Source organism: Anolis carolinensis, chromosome 1 (genome assembly GCF_035594765.1).
Source record: "Anolis carolinensis isolate JA03-04 chromosome 1, rAnoCar3.1.pri, whole genome shotgun sequence".
Taxonomy (NCBI): domain Eukaryota; kingdom Metazoa; phylum Chordata; class Lepidosauria; order Squamata; family Dactyloidae; genus Anolis; species Anolis carolinensis.
Window position 1 is genome coordinate 4,388,751 of NC_085841.1, and position 25,045 is coordinate 4,413,795.

General features: G+C 42.0%; 1 protein-coding gene across 6 annotated transcripts in view; it reads left to right on the top strand.

Moving 5' to 3' along the window:
* Positions 1 to 25,045, top strand: part of ncoa1 (nuclear receptor coactivator 1) — a 342,571-nt gene that overhangs the window by 239,673 nt on the left and 77,853 nt on the right. For 5 of the 6 annotated variants that reach the window (XM_016996553.2, XM_016996548.2, XM_062968794.1 and 2 more), the window contains 2 exons: positions 4,943 to 5,048; positions 10,075 to 10,241. In XM_016996553.2, coding sequence (XP_016852042.2) covers positions 4,960 to 5,048; positions 10,075 to 10,241 — 256 coding nt within the window. In that variant the 5' untranslated portion in view covers positions 4,943 to 4,959. Of the gene's footprint in view, positions 1 to 4,942; positions 5,049 to 10,074; positions 10,242 to 25,045 lie in introns of those variants that run through there. The other variant, XR_010002286.1, reaches the window with a different exon arrangement.

Consider the following 25,045-nt stretch of genomic DNA (forward strand, 5'->3'; position numbering starts at 1 on the left):
GAGGAAAAGAAATCAGGGAGAAGCTCCAAGTACGGAGGTTAGCAAGTAATAGCATATTAAGGAGAGGAGCTGTGTAGCTGCTCTTCATCTCGGCTGGCGGAGCGAGTTCTTAATCATTTCTAATTGAGATTCTGCCTGCATTAGCACAGATGGGAAGCATTTGGATGGCAGGGACCAGAACAAGAAGCAATAACCGCCGCGGAGAGAACTTTTCTAGCATCTAATTTTTAAATTTCTTGTTTTGTGTTGTTTTAGCAGCATCTACCTAATTTGGCATTTCACTACCTATAGGACCAGAACATGAGCTTTCATCGCTGGGAGTGCTTGGGTCCCAAACATGGGGTTTTGAAGGGGTTGAGCATTGAAAGAAGTGTCTCATGGTCTTGTATTCTACTCACCTCTCCATAGGTTTGCATGGAGTCTTGTATGATGGCCCACAGGTTCTTGGTCCTCTCTTCCAGCCCCAGATGGAATATAAGTGGCATGAGAAGACCTACCAAATATATTCATGTATAAGTTGACCTCATTTATAAGCCAGGGGTAGATTTTTTTTGGGGGGGGGGCAAAATTATGAAACTGTACCAAGGCAGGAAAGGTTGAGAGGGTGAGTGCTTCTTTTACGTTCTCCTGGGATGAACTAAGCTCTTTCCTTCCACCGTTCTACTCAGAAGAAAGGGGTGGTTCCTTTTTGAATGAGAATCAAGGTAAAGTTCTCACATTGACCTGTGGATAACTTGACCCAGGATATAGTATATAGGTAGAGGATAATGCTCTGCTCATACAATTGAAAGTCTTCCTTGGCTTCTCAAGCATCAGAAGGGACTGCTGCTGCTTACTGCTGGCATGGGGAGCCTTTGAGGCAAGGAAGATGCAGCTGGTCTTGGCTCAAAGTGAGGGAGAAATGAGAGTAAGCTCATAGCTATGAGTCCCCCTTCATTTCCTTTCCCATGGAGCACAGGCCAGCCCCACGTTGGTTGTCTTCATCTCCTCCCCATCGGTAAGCAGTAGATATACTGCCATTGGGTTTGAGAGATGTGGGGAGAAGAGGATCTAGAAAGGGGTGCAAAGAAAGTAACCTCCTGAGATGGATCAGAAAAGACATACCCATCAACAGTAACATCAATTAATTTAAAAATTAAAAATGTATTTATATTATATCCCATTGTTTCCCTGACATGCGTCCCAAGGTTCCTTGTGCAAATTAAAATGAAACCCACAGATTCCATATCCACAGTTTCATTCACCTACACTCCAAAAATATGCCTCCTGCACCTGGGAAGTGTTTATCACAAATAGACTACTGCAACACACTCTACATGGAGTTGCCTTTGAAGATTGCTCGGAAGCTTCAAATGGTCCAATGGGCGGCAGTCAATTTGCTCTTTGGAGCAGGGTACAGGGAGCCAACAACCCCCCTGTTGCATCAGCTCCACTGGCTGCCAGTCTGCTACTAAGCATAATTCAAAGTGCTGGCTTTAGCCCATAAAGCCCTAAATAGTTCTGGCCCAGCTTATCTGTCCGAATGTATCTCCCTGTATGAACCATCTCGGAGTTTAAGGCCGTCTGGGGAGGCCCTGCTCTCGGTCCCACCGCCTTTGCAGGCGCAATTGGCAGGGACGAGAGACAGGACCTTCTCAGTAACGGCCCCTCAGCTGTGGAATTCCCTCCCTCCTGACCTTTCGTAAGAGAGTAAAAACGTGGCTTTGTGACCAAGCCTTTGGAGAACTGATACAGATACAGAATGATGTTCAATGACTATTGGAACGGCCTGGATTATGCTTGTTGATTATGTGATTCATTGTGAACGTATTGTTTTAAATGGTTTTAATTGTTAATAGATTTCATAATTCTATTTTAAATGTTTATTCTAATTGTACATTGTTTTTATTGCATCAAATAGTTACCTATGTGTAAGCCCCCTCCAGGGTTAAGAAAGGTGGGGTAGAAATGTTGTAAATAAATAAATAAATTTATGGGCCTCTCTAAGTTTTCAAGTGTGATTTTATGGTACTCTTTCAGCCCAAATTTTGGTCAAAATTCAGAATTCGTTATTATCCATGATTTCAGGCATCCACAAGGGCCCTTGAAATGTACTTTCTGCAGTCATACTATACAGTTAAAATTCAAAGATAGAAACACAAGCTATCTTATGAAATCACAGCTAATTTTTTTTTTAAAATGTAAAGGCTTTTACCAATGTAATAGGAGTACAGCACAGACACGGCCCCTTAAAAGGCCCTCCTGCCCAACCAACTCGTCTCCAAAGCTCTGTTTTAGGTGCTTCTCTCTCTCTCTCCATTGCCTTTTCCTATAAGGAAGAGGAAGCAATGTGGAGAATTATCCATTCTTAGAATTTCTCGTACTTGAGCAGAGGTAGCATGGTGCAAGAGCATATCACTGGGACCGTTAGCGTGAAAACCTGCGAACACCCCTCTGCACCTCTTTCTATGGAGTAAGCATCTCTTCAGGAATTGGAAGATTCATTTGGAGCTCTTGGGGTCAGATCGTTTTTCCAGCTGAACCATCAAAGTTATTTTTAGGATGGTTTAAATTGTTTTTGGCCTGTCAGCTTGGCAAGGGCTGTTGAAAATAAACTGGATTTACAATTAAACAAAAAACTAACCTGAGCATATTACATCAAGGATCTGATTGGAGCCAAAGATTTCAGCTGGGCTTGCAGTTCTCTCGGTAGTCCTCCCTTTGTTTGGCTGGAGACATTGCCAAGGTCACCATCATCTTGTCTTCTCCCTGGTTGTGATTTGGGGGATGTATTTTGCAACCCTGATCTGGAAAGATATTTTCTTTTGAACAAGGACACCTGTTTTGTTAATTATTAGTGACGACAAGGTTTTGGGGGTTTTTTCTGACCTGCGTGAGCCCAGAACCAAAAGTAGTTTTTACATTGGTGCAATAATTTCTGGTGTGAATTGCATTTTATTTTATTTTACTTGATACTGATCCAGGACTGAATATAACTAAGTTGTGGTTTTGAAAACTGGAAAGAAAAAAAGGAAACGGATGTGAAATAAACTAAAGTCAAGTGTGCATTGGAGGCATAAACAGTTGTAACCTAGAGCAAATGAGTTTTACAGTCTCTGGTTTAGAAAGAGTCTTTCCCCTCTGCTTTGCATTTGCATCGGCACTGTCTTTTTATGCCAAAAAGGAGACATAAAATTAGATCTGTGCTCATTGACTGGGCGGCTGGTTCCTGACCAGGTCTTGATGTTTTTCTTCCTCGTAAATCATGGCAACTGACCATGGTTTCCATTGCTGCAATGGGATGTGTGTGTGTCTGGGATGTGTGTGTGTCTGTGTTGTCATTGCCATTGCCAATACTATTTTAAAAGATTTCTGCTGACTTTGAAGATCTTGGTAGCCATTATTCAAATGTTAACAAGCAACATAGTTCAAGAATACAGTAATTCTAACACGGTTCAAAATGCATTGAGTTACATAGATCAGGTGAAAATAAGAGAGGAGATTTTCCCCATAGGCTTCCTTCTGATCTTCATTGCTTTATATGCAAGAGTTGGTGCTTTGGTGTCCAGGTACAGAAGGGATGCTAATTTCCTGTTCCCTCATTTGCATATTATGGAGCTATTTGCTGATTACAGAGGTCACGTGGTGGAATAGGAAAAGATTCATATGCATTCATAACCTCTACCCTCTGTTTCTTTCTGTCCTGTCTCTAAATTGCTTTGTGGGTAGGAAACAATCATTTTTAATGCATGTAGAGTATCAAAGGCTATATAAATGCGTATTCTAAAGCACAGATAGGAAAATCTTTGTGTTTCATGGGTCATGTGGCCAACTGAGATGGCAAGCTCCAGATCTGGAGTAATTTAAAGCATAGTTCTATCAGCATTATTTTTCCTCCCACCTTGACCCTCCGCTCCACCTTTAAGGAGGAATGGGAATGCAAATTGGGTGAATGAGGATAGTTAACATTCAGATTGTTTAAACCATCCTCCCCATAGACTTCCCTATAGCTCTTGTGTCATTTGTTGGCCTCCCATCATACAGTATCATTATAACAATGGAGAAGTTTACAATAAGATCCCCTATCCACAGATCCAATATCTGGTTTCACTTACCTGCTGCTCATTGAACAGTCCTGGGTTTGGGGGTGGGAGTGGAGCAGGAAGAATTGCCATCACCATTGCTTCATGGCTGGCTTTGTGGATGAGAAGAAGCCATCCCATCACCCTGCCTTCTCCTGGGCAACTAAACATAGCAAGCATTTGGTGGCCTGTATTGAATTTATACAGAACACTTCTTGTCTCAAGTATTTTTGGATAAGGGAAACTCAACCTGTGCTTTTTTGCAATTTACTGTACAGAACTAGGGACTTTCCTCAAGTCTGCTGGTGACCTTCTTCTTGCACTTTTTTGACTGCATATGAACTCCCACCTGTCTCTGATTTTTGGAAAGAGAGGTAATGGTACAGATGACAGAAGGGTGCTGACAGCTCAGTAATCAAATGTGCTCTCTTGTGACCGGAGAGCATTGGAGGAGACATCTTTTTGATGCCATCTGCTCAAATCGATGTGCTTTTCTGGGAAGGTTAGCAACCCCAGGGTGGTGTGTGCTGCTAGACCCCAAAGCGGGAGGCAACCACGTCTCCCACAAGGCCAACTCTTTTGTGGGTGGGATGCCAAAACCGGGCCAGTCACTGCACAGGAGGTTCAGCAAAAGGTCAACGAAACTGAGAGAGCAAAATGATGCATTGTCAACAGGTTGAGCATTGGGACAGGAAGTGCTGTGGCTGATGAAAGAGAGAGTAGGTTGCTGTGTAGAGTCCACTTCCTCTGCTCCCCCCCCCCCCCCGGTGCTTTATTAATAGAACTGTATCTCCTCAGGCTTCTGTGAATGAGAATCCTTCCTTACCTTACCTACTTCACCTTTTACCTGTTCTTAGCCTTGTTCTTTGTTTCCTCCTCAGGTGTGAACTGACTCAACATGAGTGGCCTCGGGAACAACTCCATGGACCCGGCAAACCCAGATTCCCAAAAGAGGAAGGGGTCGCCATGTGACACTCTGGCCCAGAGGTAAGGGGGGGAGGGTGCTAAGACCTGTTCTTCCACTATTCTTCTGACATCTTCTCATTCTGTGGATGAGAACAGATTTCATTCCCTCAAATGAGTGTTAACATCCCCACAAGATTTTTACTTTGCATTTTGAATAGCTGTCGTGGATAAGATCTTGCCTAAATGCCCTAAAGGCATCAGATCATTCCTAATTTTTAGACCTCAGCAGAGTCAGCCCTGGTTACGACTTGGATAGGAGACCACCAATAAATACCAGATACTCGTAAGTTGTATGTCAGGTAAATTCAATGGTTCAGTGCTGTGGAATCTGGGGACTTGTAGTTTGGTGAGACACCAGCTCTCTTCAGCAGGAAAGGTTATAAAGACCTTGTAAAACTATAGCTCCCATGATTCCAAAGCATTGAGGCATACTAAGCTGTTATCAAACTGCTTTCATTCTACAGCATAGATGCACCCACAGTAACTTCCTGAAAACCTCAAAGTCCCAACTCAGAATCTAGGAAGAGAGGCAGGTAGATATTAGTCTTGTGCATTTGTATGGAATCACTATCCATTTTGTTTTGTTTCATTCGTTTTGCCCCATTTTTGTTTTTGTTTGCCACTTCTGAAAACGGGGCTTCTATCCGAATGGGAGTTTTGTCCCACATCCGAAAGAACAAACATTTTCAGACTATTGGCAGCAATGGGAAGGCTTCCAAGTCTCGCCCTCCCCTCAGTTTTAGGGCTAAAGGGGTGAAAATCGCCGTACATGGAGGGCATATTGACCCCTTTTAGCTCACCAACTTTTAAAGGGTTTTCTAAATGGAAAAGGTAGAAGCCCAACAATTTTATTTCCTTTGAAAAATATTTGGTTTTCTTATTTTAAAAACTCAATACTACCCAGGGGGAGGAAAAGGGGGGGGGTTTAAAGCAAAGAATTTAGATAAAAGATTTAAAGATTTAAAAATATTAGAGTACAGCAGATAGAAGCTATAGAAATCTCCTTCTTTCCTCCACCCCCAAAACCCCACACGCTCTCCGCAGGAGAACCCACCCCACCCCTTCAAATATCCCAGCCCCCTTCCCTTCAAAGAAAGAATTAAAAAATAGAAGTCAAGCAGCCAAGCTTGGGAAAAAATTAAATACAAACACATCCCCTGGAAGGAAGGAAGGAAGGAAGGAAGGAAGGAAGGAAGGAAGGAAGGAAGGAAGGAAGGAAGGAAGGAAGGAAGGAAGGCAAGGCAAGGGAGGAAGGAAGGAAGGAAGGAAGGAAGCAAGCACGCACACTAGCACAGAGACTGAGTGAGCTGAACGAGCAGGAGCAAGCCAGGCAGCCAGCCAGCACCAGCAAAGGACACATCTATAATGGGCGCTTTGGGGGCGGTCACAACTTCCTTGGCCTCTGATTAGCCAAAAGCCCCAAACATTACCTCCTCCTCTTCTGACGCATGCAGAAGAACTCCTTGGGCCACGTGAGGAAAGCCATGCATCCCGAAAACAAAGAAATGGAAACCGTGCAACTTCCTCTTTAGTTTCACCTTTTGTTTCATCCAAAAATGGGTTCTTTTGTTTCGTGCCATCCGAATGTACGGTACGAAATAAATACCCAAATGAAACAAATGGACCAAATACCGGGCACATCTCTAGTAGATACATCCAAGATATAGGTTGCTGCACCATCCTTTGTGAATATAAGAAGGAATAGGTGAGAAACAACACGTTTTCACCCCAATCATTTGTCAAGTGGTGAAGTTAACTTTAGCACTTAAATTGACATCCCTGTTGATAATAGTAGAGTGGATGAAATCTGTTTCTCCTCAATTAGCCAAGCCTTCCTCTTCTTCTTCCTCTTCATTTTCTCTCTCTTTCATGCAAGGTGCCTCTTATAAAAGGCTCCTGCTGTTTTATTCCTGTGCATCTATCTACTAATGTGCTTTTTTGCTTTGGTAAGTGCAGATCACAGCGAATGTCATCAATTATTCCGTTAATGTGATTAACTGACTTTCAAAACTCTGGGTCAGCCCCCGCTTTGGCTTTCTGGTCCGTTTCTGATTATTACTGACCATGACACTTTGGCATGGCAGGAGGACTAGCCAACAGGAGTCATATTCTAACAATGGTTTTTTCTGTAAAGGAAATTGGATTTCTATCCTTCCACAGCTTATGTTGCCACAGCAACAGTAGCACCGAGTTGCAGTGTTTTTTTTAAAAAAAAAATAAATCCTGACATGAATATCTCAGCCACTTTACTGATTTCTCCCCACCTCTTAATCTGACCTTAACCAAAACACTCATCCCGCTTTCCTAAGTAATATTTACAAGCCTTTCAATAATCAGAGGGAAGCCATTCCTCCCAAAGCCTTCCCAGATGTGTATTTCTTAAAAGCTCCCTTTCTCACACCATGTTTCCGCTAGCTTTTATTCAGACAGAAGGCTCCAGGGCGCTGCGGGATCTTTCCTTCAAAAGAGAGTTATATTCTTGTTCGCTGCCTTTTAAAAATAATAATGATAAGTGGAGAAGATATTGCAGCACATTAGTAGAGGTGCTGTGCAGTCTTTCAGAAGGAAGCAAGACTTCCTTGGGGTGGCAAAGCACTGCAGCAACGTGGAAATTGAGAGAATTGCTGTCATTAGAGCTTTAATTTCATTAAGATCTGAGGTCTTACCTATTTTCAAGGGGCTGTGTGTGTGAATAGTACGGTCATGGAAGAGATACAGTCCAATATACCCAAGTTGTGGTACTAAAAAAATACGCCGCATCACATTTCCAGTCAATAGACCTGCCAGTGGATGTGTTTGGGGAAGTTTGAAACTATGTGGTCAGCTCTCCACATTTGTGGGCTAAACCTTTGCGGGTTCTCACTACGACTCCCTTTGTCCTCCAGTGTGACCCTGTGATCAAGCTGACCATAGATTTGTGTTGGAAGACCTTGAGATTCATAGGGAGAACACCCCCAGTAGAAGTTGTCCATAGAGTTGCATTGGATGACCAAGAAATTCATGGCGAGGCGATCTCTGTGGTTTAAAAAAAAAAGCATACTTTGACTTATAGATAGCATAATTGACTTATGTGTATAAGTCAACCTCATGTGTAAGGTTAAGAAAAGTTTTGGGACCAAAATTATGGATTTTGATACTACTAACTGAGCCAAGTTTCCATCTCTTGGAGAGGGGAATGCATCAAGAACTTCCTGACGGTAAGAGCTGTTCAAAAGTGGAATATGCAGTTGTCTGGGAGTCTGGTGGATTCTCCTTCTTCAGAGATTTTCAAGCAGAGGCTGGATGGTCAGGAGTGCTTTGATTGTGTCTACCTGCCAGGCAGAGGAGGGTTGGACTGGATGGCCTTGGGGGTCTCTTCCAGCTCTGTGATTCTATGATTCTGTGGCTAGTGGTATCCCAGGGGCAACTTCCTGTGGACATTTCTTCCTTTCCCTGCCCAGGCATTCAAAAAGGCAAGAATCAATGCCATGATGGAGAGAGTAGAGGGGATTGGTGCTTCTTTGAGGTCCCTTTCTGATAAGACGTAAGGTATTGTATTCACATGGAGCTATGGATAAGTCAACCAAAGTTTGTAGGGTTGATTTTTTACTAAAAGTTCTAGAATTGTAAATTAGACTACAGGGTAGTGTTTTTGATTCATGTGTTTGCCGTTCTTGCCGGACTCTGCAACTGTGGAGGGCTGACTGTATATGTTCGGCAGCAAATGTCACGAAATTGGAGCAAAAACGGGAGATCTCTTCCCTTCTCCTCCTCAGCCGCAGAAGTGCAGATTTGGAGAAAGGCAACTGGATCTCATTCAGCTACAAGGCAATCATTGCATTTTCTTTTTTAATAGTCCTCTGAGGGCATTTTTTTTCAAAGCAGAGGAGTGAATAATTGCAGCCACATGAAAGCTGTTCTCTCTTCATCTGCATAGCTTCACTGTAAGTTAGATGCTTCTTAAATTTGCTTAGAAAGCGATTGCTTTAGTGGTTTGTACAAACAGATTGATTGCTTTTTCTCTTTCTTTCTGGATTCACTTCTGCCTTTTAACTTAATTTCTTGGTCTGATGCCATCACCATTTTTCCTGATTAGCAACTTACCAATTTCCTTTTTACTGGCCTACTTACACATTGATTCGTTGAGTAGCTGTTCCACACTGATCGTTGTTAGGATGTCCAGGGCAGGGTTTAGGCAAAATGAGAGAAGCTTGAATGCAGACCAGTAAGAGAGGTCTTCTGCCATAATTCTGTGCAATATTTTTAAGTATTGCCCCTGGAATTTCAGGCATACACACCAAAATGTAAATATAATCAATGTAGGTAGTAATAGCCAGGGTAGAAATGGAGAAGCCAGTGATAAGGAATCAGCACTCAATCTTTTCTGCAGGTCCACAGGATTTCTACCCCTGATTTCTAACCCTTCTTCACTCCATTTTACTATTATCTGGTGAGACATCCCCAGTCACAATTACTTGTAGTCTCTGGGTGGAAAAACATGTACTACAGGTGCCCATAGTCTAATGATATTGACAATAGGTGCCATGCATGAAGTGACAAAGCTGCCATTTGCAATAGAGTTGAACAAGGTTGAATCATGTAATCTGGAAGAATCAGAGCTATTAAATGTGTGAATGGATTAGAGTACAAGAACTAATAGAATTATAGAGTTCTAGAGTTCAAAGAGACCAGAAGAGCCATCCAATCTAATCTCCTTCTTGCATGAAGGGATACACAATGAAAGCACTCCTGGCAGATGGCCACCCAGTCTCTGTTTAAAAACTTCGGAAAATTAGACTTCACCAGACTCCCAAGCAAGCATATTCCACCATGAAACAGCTCTTATTGTCAGAAACTTCTAATATTCAGATCAAATCCCTTTTCCTGTAATGTGAATACAGTGCTCCGTGTCCTAGTTCTGAAGCAGCAGAAAGCATGCTTGCTCCATCTGCGCTGACTTGTTTTGGTCTGTGGTTGGTCTGGATTCTGGATTATTTCAAGTCCGTCATCATGCCTAGGCTTTGATTAAGAAAAGCTGCAATAACTAAGATTTGGTTTTCTGTAACAGCAATGAGAAACGGCGCAGGGAACAAGAGAACAAATACCTAGAAGAACTCGCAGACTTGCTTTCCGCCAATATTGGAGAGATCGACAGCCTGAGCGTCAAACCCGACAAATGCAAGATCTTGAAGAAAACCGTCGATCAGATTCAGCAGATGAAGAGGCTTGAGCAAGGTAAGCTTTTAAGGTCCATTTGTCTGTTCTTGCTGATTCCTGTGACACTTTAAAATATATTCTAAAGCAGAGGAGGGCAAATGGGGCGGGGCACTGTAGACCTAGGCTAAAGAAGCCCCTCCAGCTACCTATTCCATCTGCTGTCTTACTTATAAACACTATTGGCTAAAATAGTTTTTTTCTTCCTCCTTCTCATGTCTCCTCCTTCTTATCCTCTTGCGTCTCCTCTTTATATGGTGCTGGTGCTTTCATGAGCATGTGTAAGACACATTAACATCATCGTTAAAGCAGGTCTGCAATGGTCTTTGGCCTGCTGTGGATGTAAGAAACAACTCCAGTGAAACTTTTGTTCTATTTTTGGGAAACCTTATAATCTGTTCTTACCATTTCCACTGGGAACTAGTCACTACTGGTCCAAAAGTGTGTTTCATAGAAGGTTGTGGTGGGCCTTTTTGGAGGGCTTCAGAGGAACTGGTTCCTCTTTCCTAAGAAACAGGTTCCTCTTTTCTTTCACTGATCCATAATTCCAACCTGATTGTACGAAGGTAGTTTTGCATTGTGTGGATGAAAATTTCCTTTTTTGTGGTTTTGAGAGGAAACTTTATTTGTCCAGAAGTAGCCTCCTTCTAATACCATTATTGATTTAATGTCTTAGTCCCAGTTGGTCAGATATAATGACACAGACTACATGCAATTGTACATGTGGGTCCTAAAAATAGGTCATTGATGGCATTTGGGTTGGGAAGACCCACAAGAAAGGTGTTCCCAAAGGGGGAGAGGGCAGGTTCAAGAAGATGGAAAAGTTTAGCATAGGCTAGGGCAACACTGAAGACTGAAATCCCATCATTGCCTAAATTAAATGAAGGAATCCTGTGGCCCTCCAGAAGTTTTGGTACTAATTCATAAATCCTACCATTGACATCTCGGAGCATTAACAATTCTTGTTGAAATTATCATATATCACATGTGTCAATCACAACACCCGTGGGCTGAATCTAACCTGCCATGACATTTTATGTGACCCTCCAGATCAACTCCTATATTTCTCATCACTAGACATCATGACTAGGGATCATGGGAGTTAGGATACAGGGACATCTGGAAGGCTACATTTGGTTTGTTTAGGCAGGAGAGTGGGTTTGAATTTAGATACAAGGCTTGAGGATATGATGCCTGATTTTAAAATGTCCCAACCTCAAAGCCACAAGTGCTGTTGGGGTGCAGTTCCCATTATCCCTTACCAGCATGGCAGATAATCAAAAGTGATAGGAGCTCAATAACATCTAAGGACCCAAATTGGATCAAAACTAGAACACCAATCATTATGTTAAAATAATTTCTTGGACCTCTGTATCCACAAATTCTTTAGATTCAGTGGCCCTTTGAAGGCAATCATAAGGTTGATGGGGCTCTTGGTGAAAATGGGTTTGACACTCCTGTCATATATTGTAATAATCCTTTTTTGAATCTCTGCCCTGTACCCACCTTGTGTTTATGGATGGCATGTGAAAGTTGTGTGCTCTCTAGATGTAAGAACTACAAGTCCCAGCATTCTGTACATGCTGTGCTGGCTAGGAATTTTGGGAACTGCAATTCAGCAACATCTGGGGGGAGGGCCGTTCCAGTTCTCCTGTTCCTGTTGTTCCTGCCTAAAAGATACTTATTCAGACTGGGGATAATAACATTATGAAGTGCCATGGGAATCATTACAGTGACAATTTGCTTCTGGCCAGGCTTTTTAACTGAAGTGAGATCCATGTTGTTAGACTTGTGGTTTACATCATCACATTCTTACCTACTGGACTGCAACCAGTTTCATCCCATCATTTCCAGAGAGGGTTTCGTGCCAACATAGAGCTGGCTCCCCATGTACGAAGCGGTCCAGGTTTTATGACTTTACTGGAAGGCCTTTCCCTTAGTGCTGCCAGCATCACAGGTGCACATGACAGTGATATGGCAGAGGGATTTCTCAGGCTCTTTCTACACTGCCATATAAAATCCAGATTATCTACTTTGAACTGGATAATATGGCAGTGTAGACTCATATAATCCAGTTCAAAGAAGATAATGTGGATTATCTGCTTCGATAACCTGGATTATATGGCAGTGTAGAAGGGGCCGCTGTGTTTGCTCCCAGGATTAATGGAATTACTTTCCAGTTAATGGCTGAAGAGGCCTGCCTTGGCCGCCATCTGTCCCTTTTGTTTAGACAGGCCATTGGCTATCTTTTTGTTCATTGCAGAAGTGTCTTTTTATGGGAAGGGGTGTTGTATGTTTATCTTGATTTGTGGTTGCTTTTGCTGTTGTTGCTTTTGCTGCTGCTGCTGTTGTTATTTGTACCCGCCTTTTCTCTTTGGACTGGTACCCAAAGTAGCTCACAACTTTAAAACTATACCATTTAAAAACCTACAAAATATAAATATTTAAATAATTAACTATTTCAGTTATTAAAACTCACTGTCTTTTATTGTAATTACAAAGTTATAAATGAAGAAAATAATGAAATGAGCAGTCCTATAAAAATGCTAATTTAAAACAGTTTTTAAAAACATAGTAATTAATTATCTTAATTACTATACTTGAAATGTTTTTAAAAACTGTTTAAGTAAATATCTTTTCCAGGACTGTTTATTTAATTACTTTGTACTTTAGCATTATGAATTATTTTCTCCTTTTGGATTATCTATTTGTCTAATTCAGTGAATAAAATCGATCAGTAAGATTTATTTATGTATTTATTTGTATGTAAATCTAATAAATAGGTAAATAAATGAGCCCTTGCATTGTTTGCAAGAAAAATTCACACAGAGGCTGATAGCAAAGAAGAAGAGGCAAAACTAACAAGGAATGTTCCGATTTGTAGGAATAAGAGTGTGCCATTCATAGAATCATAAAGCTAGAAGAGACCCCAAGGGATCATCTAGGCCACGCAAGGGCAAACTTGGGCCCTCCAGGTGTATTAGATTTCAACTCCCATAATTCCTGACAGCCTCAGGGCCCTTCCTTTCCCCCCCTCAGCCGCTTCAACTGAGGGGGGAAAGGAAGGGGTCTGAGGCTGTTAAGAATTGTGGGAGTTGAAGTCCAAAACACCTGGAGGGCCCAAGTTTGCCCATGCCTGAGCTAGGCTATGGCTTCCCTAGATCTAGGCAATATCCTTCTATTTATGCAGCCTAGAATCACATTGGCTTTATTAGCTGCCACATCACACTGTTGGCTCATGTTAAGCTTGTGGTCCACTAAGACTCCAAGATCCTTTATGCGTGGATCCCTTTCAAGCCAGGTGTCATCCATCCTATATCCATGCAATTCATTTTTTCTGCCTAAATGTGGTACCGTTCCTTTCTCCCTGTTGAAATTCATTTTGTTGGTGTATATGCATGTTCTCTCATCTTTTAAGGTAATTCTGAACCCTGATTCTGTCACCTGGGGCATTAGCTCTCCCTCCCATTTCGGTGTCATCTGCAAATTTGAAAAACATGCCTTCAGTTCCATCATCCAAGTCATTGATAAAGATTATGAATAGCACTGGACCAAGGACAGAACTCTATGGCACCCAAAACATAATGAGAAGAAGCATCTTTTAGGTTCAGCCACTCAACCAATTCCCAATCCACCTAACAATCCCATTGACGTTTAAGTCTACTCATGTCCAACTCTGGAGGTTGGTGCTCATCTCCATTTCTAAGCCAAAGAGCCGACATTGTCTGTAGACACTTGCAAGGTCATGTGGCCAGCATGACTGCATGGAGCAATGTTAACTTCCCACTGGAGCAGTACCTATGGATCTACTCACATTTCCATGTTTTCGAACTGCTAGGTTGGCAGAAGCTGGAGCTGACGGTGGGAGTTCACTCTGTTCCTCAGATTCGAACCGCCGACCCTCCCATTGTCTAGCCCACATTGTATTAGCTTCTTTAAAATGTCAACCAGTTCTTACTGTCAGAATTTCTTCCTTATGGTTAGTCGGTGCGTCCTTTGTTGTAACTTGGATTTCTACCCTCTCCTGTCTTTTGTGTGAAAGCCCAACAGATATTTAAAGGTGGCCATATTGCTTCGCCTCTCTATGCCTTCTTGTCCTGGATAAATACACACTTTCAGAATGTTTGTTGTTGAAAATAACAATGATTTACTAGATAGGAGTCATATCTTTCCGAGTTAAATATAAATGTGTTAGAAGGGAGCCGGTGGGGGAGTGTTCCTGTTGGTACTTGTGTGAAAATTTCTTGGAATCCTAATCATCTGCATTCAAACCATCCTTTTATTGAAACGATTTGGCGTGGGGTTTTCTTTTAGATGATATATACACTAGGGATTTTCTGCCAGTATTTGCAAAACACATTTGGTTTTGGAAGAGGCTCTCATTCAAGTGTGGCACAGCTACTTGGTGGGAGCAGGGGACAATTTTGAGTTCAGACTCTCTTTATCTGCTATTAAAAGGATTGCATGTGCCAGAGTTACAATGAATGAAACTTTAGGATTTCTTCCAACTGGGATGTGCCAGTGATCTGATTCAGTAATGAACAGCCTTGTACCTTTGGGGGAAATTATATTATCTCCGTTTGTTCTTCATGACAGCAGGAAATGAGGCATTTTTACTTCTAGCTGTAGGAATGTGGAAGCTTCCAGGTTTCACAGAATTCATCAGGTTGCATCCCTGAAGTTTGCATGCTGTGATCCAAGGCATCAGATTGGGAAAGGCTGCGGTGCAGAAGCAGAAGAAATGCCGTTTCAGACTGCCCAAAGGCATCTCATCGTCACTGTGTCAAAGTGGATTTGTCTTTCTCTCTGTAACATTCAGCTGTGTTTGCATGCTATACAGTGATGGCGTCGCATAAAGGAACATTTTAGATATAACTGAAGCAGCGTCTTTTACAGTTGCCTCTCGTTTTTGTTCACTGTGGAATTCCTTATACTTTCACAAACGCTCTTGCGAATGTCAGTTAATGATATTTAATCCAATTTTGTGTGTTTGGTCTAAATTGTGATTTTGAGTCATTATCTCGTGGATTTGGTAGGCACTACAATGATAATCTAGTCCACCTTTCTGTTAAAGCAGTAAACCTACAACTATAGGTTTACTCTGAGAGATGGCCATCAAATCCCTGTTTAAAAAGCATAAATGAAGGCTCTCTGTTCAGCTGCCAAACAGTTCTTACTATGTTACATTGGAATTTCCTTTCATTTTATTTAATACTAGTCTATTACCTGGCTCTTTCCCTCCCTCATACTTTCCCCCCTTTCCTTTCTCTTTATTCCTTCCCTCCCTCCCTTTTCCTCCTTCCTCCTTCTCATCCTTCCCCTTCCTTTCCCTTCTTTTTTTCTTTTCTTTCTCCCTTCTCCAGCTCTGCAAGGACCTACCTCACAGTTTCTGTATGTAGTACAGACAGACATTTGACTTCTATATATATTGCTGTTAACATGCTTAATATGTCTTTAACTTTCATAAACCAGTTCATTTGTATTACTTTTAAATTAGATTTGTTTTTATCGTATACCACTCTGAAGTCTTTAAATAGAGAGTAGGACTTAATTTTTTTTAATTAATTTAAAAGTATTGGTTTGGGCTCTAGTCCCTGGATCAGCAGAAAACAAGCAGGCTCTATTGCTTTGTGAGAGCATTTAAGATAATGGAAGATGGACACCATATCATCACTCACTCTTCTCCAAACTAAATGCAATTTCCTCAACCAGTCTTCATAGATCTTGATTTCCAGGTTTCGAGCACATTTGAATCATCTTAATTATAGTCAGCTCTCGATGTCTATGAACCCAACCATCCATGGCATGAATGTATTCTAGTGGCCAACACACATTTTGGTGTCTGTTTCTGGGTCTATTTGGCGTGCCAGTTCCAAAAATGGCACCAGTTTTCCCTTTTCAGCTCTAGTTTTTGAGATACAGAACACATGGCTTCTACCAGTCTGCATCTGCTCGCCCATGGAAAACTATGATAACCATATTGAAGAAGCTAGAGCTGATGCAGACTATCCAATACAATTATTATGAATCAGCACTCCAAAGAACCCCGGGGATAGGCCTAAAAACCAAAACAACAAAAAGTGTTTTGTTGAGCTGTGTTATCCGAGCCTGCAGAAACACACACAAAAATGTGCTCACATTTCAAATGCATTGAAACTTGGCCACGGTTTCAAATGTATTTTCAAAGTTTCAGCTTCAACATATGAAAGAGCAACTTTCTTTTGGAAATGGTTTCCCTATGCCAAGCTGAAGAGAAAGAGAAATTGCTATCAGCATCTCTGGATGTCCCTACAGGTCTCGTTCTTAAATGGAAAGAGGAGGAACCACAACATTATTGTTCTCAGTTTGTGAGAACCTGAGTTGTTTTGTGGTGTACTTGCCACAAGAGTAGTCCTTTGCCTAAAATGAAGCTTGGGTTTTATTGCATGGATTTTTAAAGATTCAGAAGTGGAAGATTGCATGGACTTTTAAGGTTCAGACGTGGAAGATACAGCGTATGTATCCTTCTTTCGATATGTCTGCATGTCCTTTGCTTCTCAAAGGAGAAGGACGTCAGCTTTGCTCAAGGAGAGCTTACGCAAGTTACAGAGCTCCAAAGAAGGAAAAATAGCTCTTCTTGCCTCACTTGCCTGGAGGCAAGGAATCTCACAGAGCTTGAAAATCCCTCGCCTTGTTGAGATATCTCATTGAGCCGAGACAGCCTAAGTCAACAAGGATGAGGAATTAGCCATTAATCTTAGTGCTCTTATTGCCCTTAGGCTGCATCCTAGGAGTGATACGTTCTGATCCAGTCTCTGAAATTTCACAAAATGATAGCAGCATTGTGGATAGGAACAGTAAGCCATGGTCATGTGCAAGGGAACTGAAGGTAGAGAAAAGCCTATAATCATTGAAGTAAAGCCTTAATCCAGAATTAAAGTATGTAAGTAAATTGAATGAGCCAGCATAGCATTGTAGTTTGAGTGTTTAGCTCTAAAAGGCCAGGGTTGGATTCCCTGTGGAAACCCTGAGCAGCTTTAGAGGAAGGCTTTCTCAGCCTTAGAGGAAGACAATAATAATAATAATAATAATAATAATAATAATAATAATAATAATAATAAAACTTTATTTATACCCCGCCACCATCTCCCCTATGGGGACTCGGGGCGGCTTACATGGGGCCATGCCCAGACACCATACAATATAACAAAATAAACAGCAAATCAAACACAATATAACAGTGCAAAATCATCGAATATATATTACAACCCAAATCGGAGAAAACAATGAAAACCAGGGCAGGTCACATGAACACTTAATTAAAAACTCGGGAGAGAGAGACATAGGAATAGGGGGAAACAGGGAAATAAAATGGTGGCGCAGTCTAAAGGATAAAAACCAAGGGGAATGGCCAGAGCAATATATTACATTTACTCCCCAAAGGCACATCGGAAAAGCCATGTTTTTAGATCTTTCTTAAAGGCTAACAAGGTGGGGGCTTACAATGGGTAAACTCATAATAATTCTTGCAAAGAAAAACCCATGATAGTTGCGACTTGGGGTGGGGTGGGTCACACATTAACAGAAAGTGAAATTCAGCAAGGTTCTCTTATGCCCAGCCATATTTGCCAAGGATCTCTATAGCTTCCTCTCACTTTAGGAGTACTGTTGTGGGACCCAGATACCATGCTGCAACATTTGCAGGGTAGGATTGGTTTGAAAATAGCCTCTCAGTACTGTGTTACGTCAGTTTTCACACTCACTGCAGAGGGAATTTAGAAGCAGGCTTCTAGAAGATAAGACTCTCGTGCCTCCTTCCTATGGCTTTTGTAATAAACACCAAACAGGCTTCATAGAATCATAGACCACAAAGGCCATCTAGTCCAACCCCCTGCCATGCAGGAACACACAATGAAAGCACTCCTCACAAGGTGGCCATTAAGCCTTTGTGTAAAAACTTCCAGAAAAGAAGACTCCACGGCACTCCAAGGCAGCATATTCCACTGTTGCTATCAACAAGAGGTTGTTTTAATGTTTGGATGGGATCTCCTTTCCTGCATTTGGAATCCATTGCTCCATTATGTCATAGTCTCTGAAGCAGCAGAAAACATGACTTCCTTTCCAATATTTAAACATGGCTCTCATGCCCCCTCTTCAGCTTGTCTTTTTCAAGCTTAGCATCCCCAGCTCCTTCAGCCATTCTTCATAGGGCTTGATTTCTAGACCTTGACAATATGGGTCACTCTTCTCTGGATGCTTTCCAACTTGTCAATATCATTATTGAACTGTGATTTCCAAAACTGGACACAGTATTCTAAACAAAGTTTGACCAATGCAGAATAAGGTGGCACTATTACTTTTGTAAATCTATACTCCTATAGATGCAACTTAGAATCACATTGGCCTTTTTAGCTTCCACATCACACTGTTGCTTCATCCTCAACTTGTGGTCTCCTAAGACTCCTAGATCCCTTTCACATGGACTATTTTCAAGCCAGTTGTCACCCATCCTATTTCTCTGCATTGCATCTTTATGTCCTAAGTGTAGTATCTTGCATTTCTCCCTGTTGATGTTCAAACTGTTATCTGGACCATCTTCAAACAGCTATGAATGAGGAATAAAGTTATACAGTCTATGTCTCTTGTGGAAGCACAAGATTTTACTATTTGGGACTGCCATCTCCAATGGCGTGTACCTTGGGCATTCCAGACTCCAAGAGAAAGAGAAAAGGAAAGAAAGAGAATGGAGATGGAATCATAGAATAGATTTGTAAGCATAAAAGAACCATGGATGTATTCATTATTACTCTGCCCTGTCTGCTTTCCTTTTCTGGACCACTTTCCCATTAAAGACTAAAGCAGGACTTCACCTGAAATCCAGATCTTGAACTCCCTTGTCAGGCAGACATGACCTGCTTGTCACACACAGCTTTGAAGCGAAGGCTTGTGAAGCTGCTTCTCTGGATGTAAACATGACTTTCCCTGGGCAAGCGGGCGTAGAGAAGCAGAGCCAACGGGTCCTCCCTTACTATTACTGTGCCAATATTCAGTGGCTTACTTGTAGGGCTGGGCATGATTTGGAATACCAAGTTGTAAACACCAGATGCCTTTTTGTTTTTTTGCAAACTAAACAAAAAAAACTTTGCATGTGCACAGGAGCACCCTTGCTAATCGTCCAACCCTTAAGACAGAGGCAAGGGCTGGCTCAAGTCCAGGGAAGAGCTAAATAGGAAAAGAGGCCCTAAGGGGGGTTTCTTTTACAATCAGAAGATGACACACATGCACACACATTACACACTCGTCGCTTTACATTCCATACGCCCGACTGTAAAGGGCAGGCTTCCCGGCAGAGAGAGCGCTAATTGGAGCTCTCTCCAAACAGCACAGTTATGAAGCAGCAGGTGGAAGTGAGCGATGAATGGAAACAATCCACAGCGAGGCCTTCTTCGCCTGCCAAGCTCTGAGAAGGGGCAGTTCCTCCTCTTGACAGATTTTCCTAAGCTCATCTCTCTCCAGAGCTCTGAAAAGCCCAGCATTTCCTCCCCACCAACATGTCTCATTTGTTTCTCTCCCTCTAAAGAAGATCGGGAGGTGCCCAAGAGAGCCTTTCTAAACTGGCGGGGCCTGCATGCCTTTGCATTGAGTGCACCCCGGCTGCCGTTGTTTCAAAGCCTCCAGCAAGAAATGCTCTCCAAATGGTTTCCGAGGGCTGGAGGCCTTTCCGGGCGCATAATGTACAGTTGGCAGGACACTCTGATTGCGGCTGTGGCACTGGCCGAGGGTTCATCTGCCAAGGCAGCCATAAACGCGATGGAGGAAGGGGCCAGGCTGTTAATTTTTCAGCACTCTGCCGTCCCACAAAAAAGTTACACAGGGTTTGTGAGCCAGCGCTGCTTTATGAATGCTGCTTTTCAAATGCTCCCAGTGCCCTGGCTCGCAAGGAAAGCTCTCTTGATGAAGTCATAATTTTGCTGGTTTGTTTTGTTTTGCAAGCGAACGAGGTAGAAATACGAAATGGGCTCTTCCTTCAAAGGCAATTGTGCTGCTCTTCCATTGGTAGAGGGTGACATTCCTCAGTGTCAGAATGTCAGAACCATAACTCCCGCTAGTCCCAGCCATGAGGATGGGGAGAATGGGAGTTGCAATACAACATGTCTGGAAGCTGGTGGTGGGAGCTGGTTTATAAAGTTTAGCATGAATATACTGGAACTTGGAAAATTATTGGGGGATTTTAAGCACAGTTTTGCCTCTTACTTGTTATGGTGTTTAAAAAGTACCGTAATGTGAGTATTGGTGTTCATAGTATTGTGAAAAACTAGTAATCCCATTTGCTTGCATTATGTGGTGCTTTTTATTTCTTTTACATTTGTGCGTCACTCTCTTTTAAATCCTGAATCTTCCTGTCAAAAAGGAATAATAAAGCACCAAAAAAAGCAAAGCAGTTTGGAATTGCTAGTTTTTGAAAACACTATGAACAACAATAGTCAATTAGTTGTTGAAGGCTTTCATGGCCGGCTTTCACTGGGTTGTTGTGCCATCTTCCAAAAGTAATTTCTCCTGACATTTTACCCACATCTATGGCAGACATCCTCAGAGGTTGTGAGGTATATTGGAGAACTAAGCAAGGGAGGTTTATATAGTACAGGGTGGACCTTTGACAATATACCTCACAACTTCTGAGGATGCCTGCCATAGATGTGGACGAAACATCAGGAGAGAATGCTTCTAGAACATGGCCATACAGCCCGGAAAATGCACAACAACCCAATAGTCAGTTAACTTGGAGGCCTTAATATGCCAAATCCATGAAACCATGTAGGAGCCTTTGTGGAACAAAGAATTTCTTTATATGAACTGCATACATACAGTTATCTATATATATAAAAGGGTAATGAAATTTCGGCCTAGGACAAAACAACAAAACTACACATCCCAAAAACACTAAACATGGCAGCACAACCCCTCATCCATGCCTCTACGTTCATACAGCAAAAAGTGAAGAAAAATAAATTAGAGGGAAAGGAATAATTGTTTTTATCCAATTACTGCCAGTTAGAAGGCTAAGCTCCGCCCACTTCAAGGCTATACAGTGCTATTCAACCTGGCCAACCAAGATTTCCCCTAGATGGAAAACTCCAAAGCTCTGAAGTCACAAGGCTACTCCGTCCCATTGAACCTGGCCTAAAAAGGATGCTCTATGTAGAAAGCGATCAGGCCTTTAAGCTGCAAGACTATTCAGTACAGTTCAGGCTGGCCAAACAAGGATTCCCCTACTGAGGAAGTAGCCAGGTTTCAATGCTGTTCTTTGATTGAGGGTGCTACTCCGGCTACTCCAGAAAACAGCCAGGCTTTGAGGCTGGAAGGCTATTCACTGCTATTCCACCTGGCCAACAAATGATTCCCATAAGCCACAGCAACGCGTGGCCGGGCAAAGCTAGTATATATATATATACAATAAATAGATGGTAAAACTACAGTCTGCTTTTGAGATTTTTAAAAACATTCTCAAACCATGGGTGGTTGAATCCATGAAGGGCCAACTATCATACCATAGTTTTTCTTGCAACTTGTAAATTCCAAAGTTCCACAGGATCCTTTCATCCACAGTGATCCTGCACTGTTTTCAAGGACAGCGAGTGCATCATATCATACTGTATGTACTTGATATCAAGGCATGGACATTTCTATTATTTGTTAGTTGTTGTAGTTGTATGTCTTCAAGTCTTTTCCTATTAATGGTTACAGGGTTTTCTTAGCAGATTTGCTGCTATTTCCTTCCTCTGAGGCCAGGAGAGTGTGTTGGTCAAAGTGACCAAGTCGGTTTCCTTGACTGATTGGGTACTCGAAATCAGAATCCTCATTCATCCCTTAAACCATTATCCCAGGCACACTCTGTCAATTGCCAGTAACACCTGATATTCAGAGGTACACTGCCTCTGGACTTGGAAACCCTGTTAAGCTATCGTGGCCACCAATGTTGCTAATGCTTCATGCTCCAGGAAAAGAGATTCCACCTAAACATTAGGAAGAACTTTCTGATGGTAAGAGTGGAATATGCTGCCTGGGAGTCCAGTGGTGTCTCCTTTTCTGGAGGACCATCTATTGGGAAGGTTTTGGTTTGTCTTCCTGCATTACAGAGGACAGTTGGACTGGATGGTCCTTGGGGTCTTTTCAAACTCTAGGGTTCTATTATTCTGTCACACTGCTGACTCGTGTTCAGCTATAGATCCCTTTCATGTGTTTCCAGTACATGCGTCAGTCATCCTATATATGTGAATTTCATTTTTTCCCCTGCCTAAATATAGTACTTATTTCAAGTGTGATGCTACAGGAGAGTTCTTATGGCTGCTGTGGATCTCCAGTAGGAAAAGAGGTTGGACTCCATCAAGCAAGCCTTGAGTTTGCAAGACCAGAGCAGATCTGTCAGGAAGATCTCTCATAAATATGGCCACTGTAAGTTGAAGCCAGCTTGACAACTAATATTTAGATTTTGAGGCTCAGAATAAAACATCAGCGGGATATTTACTTGTCAGGTCGAGTGTCAGTTTCCTGCCTTTGCAGGTCTCGGAAGAGCAAGCTCCAAGCCAAACCTTAAGAGGACGTGCCAGTCCAATTGCTCATTTATTGTGTGCTATCTGTGAGGATCCTCCCTCCACCGGACCTTGGTGCTCCCCTCCCAGAGCCCAGCCTCTCCCTGATGAGGTTTGTGCAGCAGAAGATCCTGATGCCTAGTGAGCCACTCTAATTGGTTTTGTGTGGGAACTGAGAGTGCGGGTGCCTTTTCGAGGCTCTGCCGCAGGCACCAGCAGCGTTGCAAGGCTGATCCCAGCAACACACTGTTCCACCGCCGAGAGATGAGACAGTGTTGCTGACCCACTTCTGCCACCATCCATCTCTGGCTTGTGTGATCAAGGCGCGTCTCGTGGCACAGTGTTTGAAACTCCTTCTCTCTCATCCGTTGGCGGAGCGGTTGGGGCTGGAAGAGACCCAGCGGTTGGCGGCATCTGGCTGACAGCTCCCGTATGGATTAATTCACATCCTCCTAATTAAAGCAAGCCACTGTTTGATTTAATTACATTTCTAGGACTATTGACAAGCTTCGGATCAATCAGATAAAACCAGGCTAAAATGATACACAAGGAAACTGGACAGCTTTAAAAGCTTGACTCTGGCTACCAAGAGCCAAATCTGCACTGTACAGCTCAGTGCTTCTGGGTTCATTTGGGAATGTTTCCCAATGCAAGGCAGGGCATTAAAGCAACAGATTCTGAGCCGGATCCATATTTATAATGTTGCAACTGGTATGATTTTATTTTATTTATATCCTGTCTCTCTCTTGACATGGAATCCAAGGGTGGTTCTTCACTGTATACTTAATGCAGTTTGATCCCACTTTAACACCCTAAAACAGCTAGCAGCATGGGTTAAAACAAAGTACAGCCAAAAAAAAAGCTTATACAGTAGAGTCTCACTTATCCAAGCCTCACTTATCCAAGTCTCTGGATTATCCCAACGCATTTTTGTAGTCAATGTTTTCAATATATCGTGATATTTTGGTGCTAAATTCGTAAATACAGTAATTACTACATAGCATTACTGTGTATTGAACTACTTTTTCTGTCAAATTTGTTGTAATACATGATGTTTTGGTGCTTAATTTGTAAAATCATAATCTAATTTGATGTTTAATAGGCTTCTCCTTAATCTCTCCTTATTATCCAACATATTCGCTTATCCAACATTCTGCTGGCCCGTTTACGTTGGATAAGCGAGACTGTAGCTCAAAAACCAATATAAAAATATTCTTACTAAAATACTACTATTTTAAAACTGTAAAAGCAACTTTTAATAACATAAAATTGGTGAAAAAAATTTTTGGGCAATTTCATTGTCATTTTGAATCCTTCTCTACCATTTTAGACCCACATTTTTTCTAGCCTTTTTAAAAAAAAAATGCCCACAAGAATGCACCATCAGGCATAAAGATGGAGGTTGAGGTTCTTCACTACTTAGAAACATAGAAAGTTGCCTTAAAGTATTCCGGCCATGGATCCACTGGCTGTGTATGTATTGACTTACCAAAGTTCTCGCTGGTTCAGCAAGACTGGAACTCACAGTCAGATTTAGGCCATAAAGTTGGGAGGGACCTTGAAGGTCATGTAGTCCAACTCCCTTCCAAGGCAGAAAGTTCTCTACTTTAAAACCTTTAAGGAAGGAGCGTCTCTCACCTCATGAAGCACTCTGCTCCACTTTCGGAGAGTTCATACCATGAGGACGTTCTTTGTAATGTTTAAAGTAAAATAAAGGATTTGATTTTTTATATATATAAAAAAAAATCTCTTGTGGTGCCATATTAAAGGCTGTGTCACATCTAAAATTAGACCATGATCTCATCAAAGCTTGATTGCCGGCCTAAATCTGATCTCATCCTTTTAGCCACTTAGAATGCTAATGGGGTTCCTCTTCTTCCTTTTTGGTTTATACGGGAGATCAGAACCGGGGACTGATCAATGCGTTCTGTAATAGCTACTCAGCAGTGCCATGTTTCAAAATGAAGCCAATAAAAAAAAACCCTCCAGCCTCTTTAAAGAGTGCCCAGGACATGGTCAGATTTTTAGATCCAACAGTAAAGCAGGGAACTGAGAACGAGTGGATTTTCAGTGTATTTATTTATTGCCCCCAAGACACCTAAAATATACCCAAAACATATTGGTTTGCCTCCCCTGACTCTCCAAAACCTCCAAAATCTTGCCCAAATCCAAAATAACTGAATAATTGGATTAAAATCTTCTGAAACTGCGGCTGAATGTGATATATCCTCACTTTGGTCATGCTTTAAGACGTGG